Here is a 2,144-nt window from a genome sequence, read left to right on the forward strand (position 1 = left end):
TCATTGATGTTAATCAGCTGACGCGTTAACTTTTTAGCAGTCTAGTTATTATTATTATGATGATGATGATGATGAAGATGTAATGGTTACCTTTTTCTTGGGGTGTGGAACTAGAGCATATTTGGTTTAAAAAATGTTGTGAATTATCTGTGTACTGTCAACATCATGCATGAAAGGACTGATACTCTAGTCTAACAAGTCAATTCAGGAAACAAAGCCCAGTAGTTGAGGAAGTAAATTACTTTTTCTTCTCTCTCATGTTTCAGACACATGACTACAAAGATGAACGGAACTAAGGAGTCCTTATATTTGAATGTCACATCAACAATGACTCTTCCAATCACCTCCAATATTTCTCCATCATACTGTGAACCCTATCTGCACAGACTGGCCCACCTGGATGAAGGTCTCTATAATGACTTCTATAGCCTGTGGATTGCCCTGGTGGTCATTAACACACTGATATTTATAGTGGGAATGGCTCTCAATAGCCTGGCCTTGTATATCTTCTGTTTCCGTACAAAGCCAAAGACCACATCTGTTATTTACACTATTAATCTAGCCGTCACAGATCTTCTGGTGAATCTGTCACTTCCTACCCGCATCATACTCTATTACAGTGGAGGCAGGTGCTTGAATTGTTCTTACATTCATTTATTTAGCTACTTTGTCAACATGTACTGCAGCATCCTTTTCCTCACCAGCATCTGTGTGGACCGGTATCTTGCTATCGTACAGGTGGAAGCCTCCCCCAAGTGGCGAAACCGCAATGTGGCTAAAGTAGTTTGTATCTGCATCTGGCTATTTGCCATCGTCGTCACTTACTCTTTCCTCACGACAGCCTTCAAACACTCAGCCTGCTGCGTGTCCAAGCTCTTTGCGCTGACCGTATTCGAGTTCTTCCTGCCCTTGGTGATCATTGTGGTCTTTACAGTCAGGATTATGTGTGCACTGTCCAGCCCAGGACTCATGCAACAAAGCAGGGACAGACGAATGAAGGCTGTGCAGCTACTCACTACAGTACTGGTGATCTTCACCATCTGCTTCACACCTTTTCATGTCTGCCAAGTCCTAGTCTACTTCCACCCTGATCTGCCCCACCATGTGATTCTCTACCATGTGACCGTCACACTCAGCAGCCTTAACAGCTGCCTGGATCCTGTCGTCTACTGCTTTGTCACCACCAACTTCCAGTCTACCATGAAGAAGTTCTTACTGAAGGCCAAGGAAGAGCAAACCAGTGGTGACATCATTAGCATGCACAAAAGCTCCAGAGGCTCAGGCACTGTTTTTGCTATCACTAACAGCATGATAATGATTAATATGAATTCTCCTAAAACAGGAGGTTACGAATGAGGCTGTACAGTTTATGGACTATGTTCCTATATATATATATATATATATATATATATATATATATATATATATATATATATATATATATATATTAGTCTACTGAACTGTACATTTAGACATTATTCTTTGTTGTAAATAATTAGCCAAAATATTTAAAATTACATTGGTTGGCATTTCATTTATGATAGTTTGAGATAAAAATGTAATGGATTTAGAGGGAATAGGAACATTTCAGGAACAGGAACAATTCCTGAAGATCTCACTTCAAAAAAAAAAAAAAAAGACATCTTCTGAGTAAAGAATTCTTAAATATAATTCAACACATATTTCTCTTTATTTGATTGTTTTTAAACTAATATAAGATTTCCACAATTTTTTTTGACTCATTTTCATGCTTGAGACGGTCTTTGTTTACTGACAGATAATTTCGCTCATTCCAAGCATTTCTCTCCTTCTTTCTAATTTCGACAAAGAAGTAAAAAAAAGTAGAATAAGACCATTAAGCTTGAAATTACTAAATATATCTAGAAATAGGCTTACTGGTCTTACACTGCTATATAATAATCTCATAATAAGAAATATTAAATTTTCCTTTATTCAAGATACCTACAGTTGCTAAGATAGCATTTTTGATGTGCTATTTCTGTTTCACTTTCACAGTCTTGTGTTGTTTTGTAGGCCCAGAACAGTTTGTAAGATATTGGTGGTATATATGCCTATTCAGACAGTATTAGTTTTTCATGGTGTTGACATAAATTCTAGTAGGAGTTATATAGCAGGTGTGCATG

At 37.5% G+C, this 2,144-nt stretch overlaps 1 protein-coding gene across 1 annotated transcript; it reads left to right on the forward strand.

The window, feature by feature from the left end:
* The first annotated feature begins 270 nt into the window (after window positions 1-270).
* gpr20 (G protein-coupled receptor 20) lies at window positions 271-1,356 on the forward strand. Its single transcript, XM_053650043.1, has one exon. It carries the CDS (start codon window positions 271-273, stop codon window positions 1,354-1,356), a length of 1,086 nt encoding a protein of 361 aa, XP_053506018.1.
* Window positions 1,357-2,144: the final 788 nt, after the last annotated feature.

Source organism: Ictalurus furcatus, chromosome 1 (assembly GCF_023375685.1).
Source record: "Ictalurus furcatus strain D&B chromosome 1, Billie_1.0, whole genome shotgun sequence".
In the NCBI taxonomy this organism is placed as follows: Eukaryota; Metazoa; Chordata; class Actinopteri; order Siluriformes; family Ictaluridae; genus Ictalurus; species Ictalurus furcatus.

Excerpts from the sequence above, each read along its gene's own strand:
- gpr20 (XM_053650043.1), top strand. The coding sequence starts at position 271 with ATGACTACAAAGATGAACGGAACTAAGGAGTCCTTATATTTGAATGTC.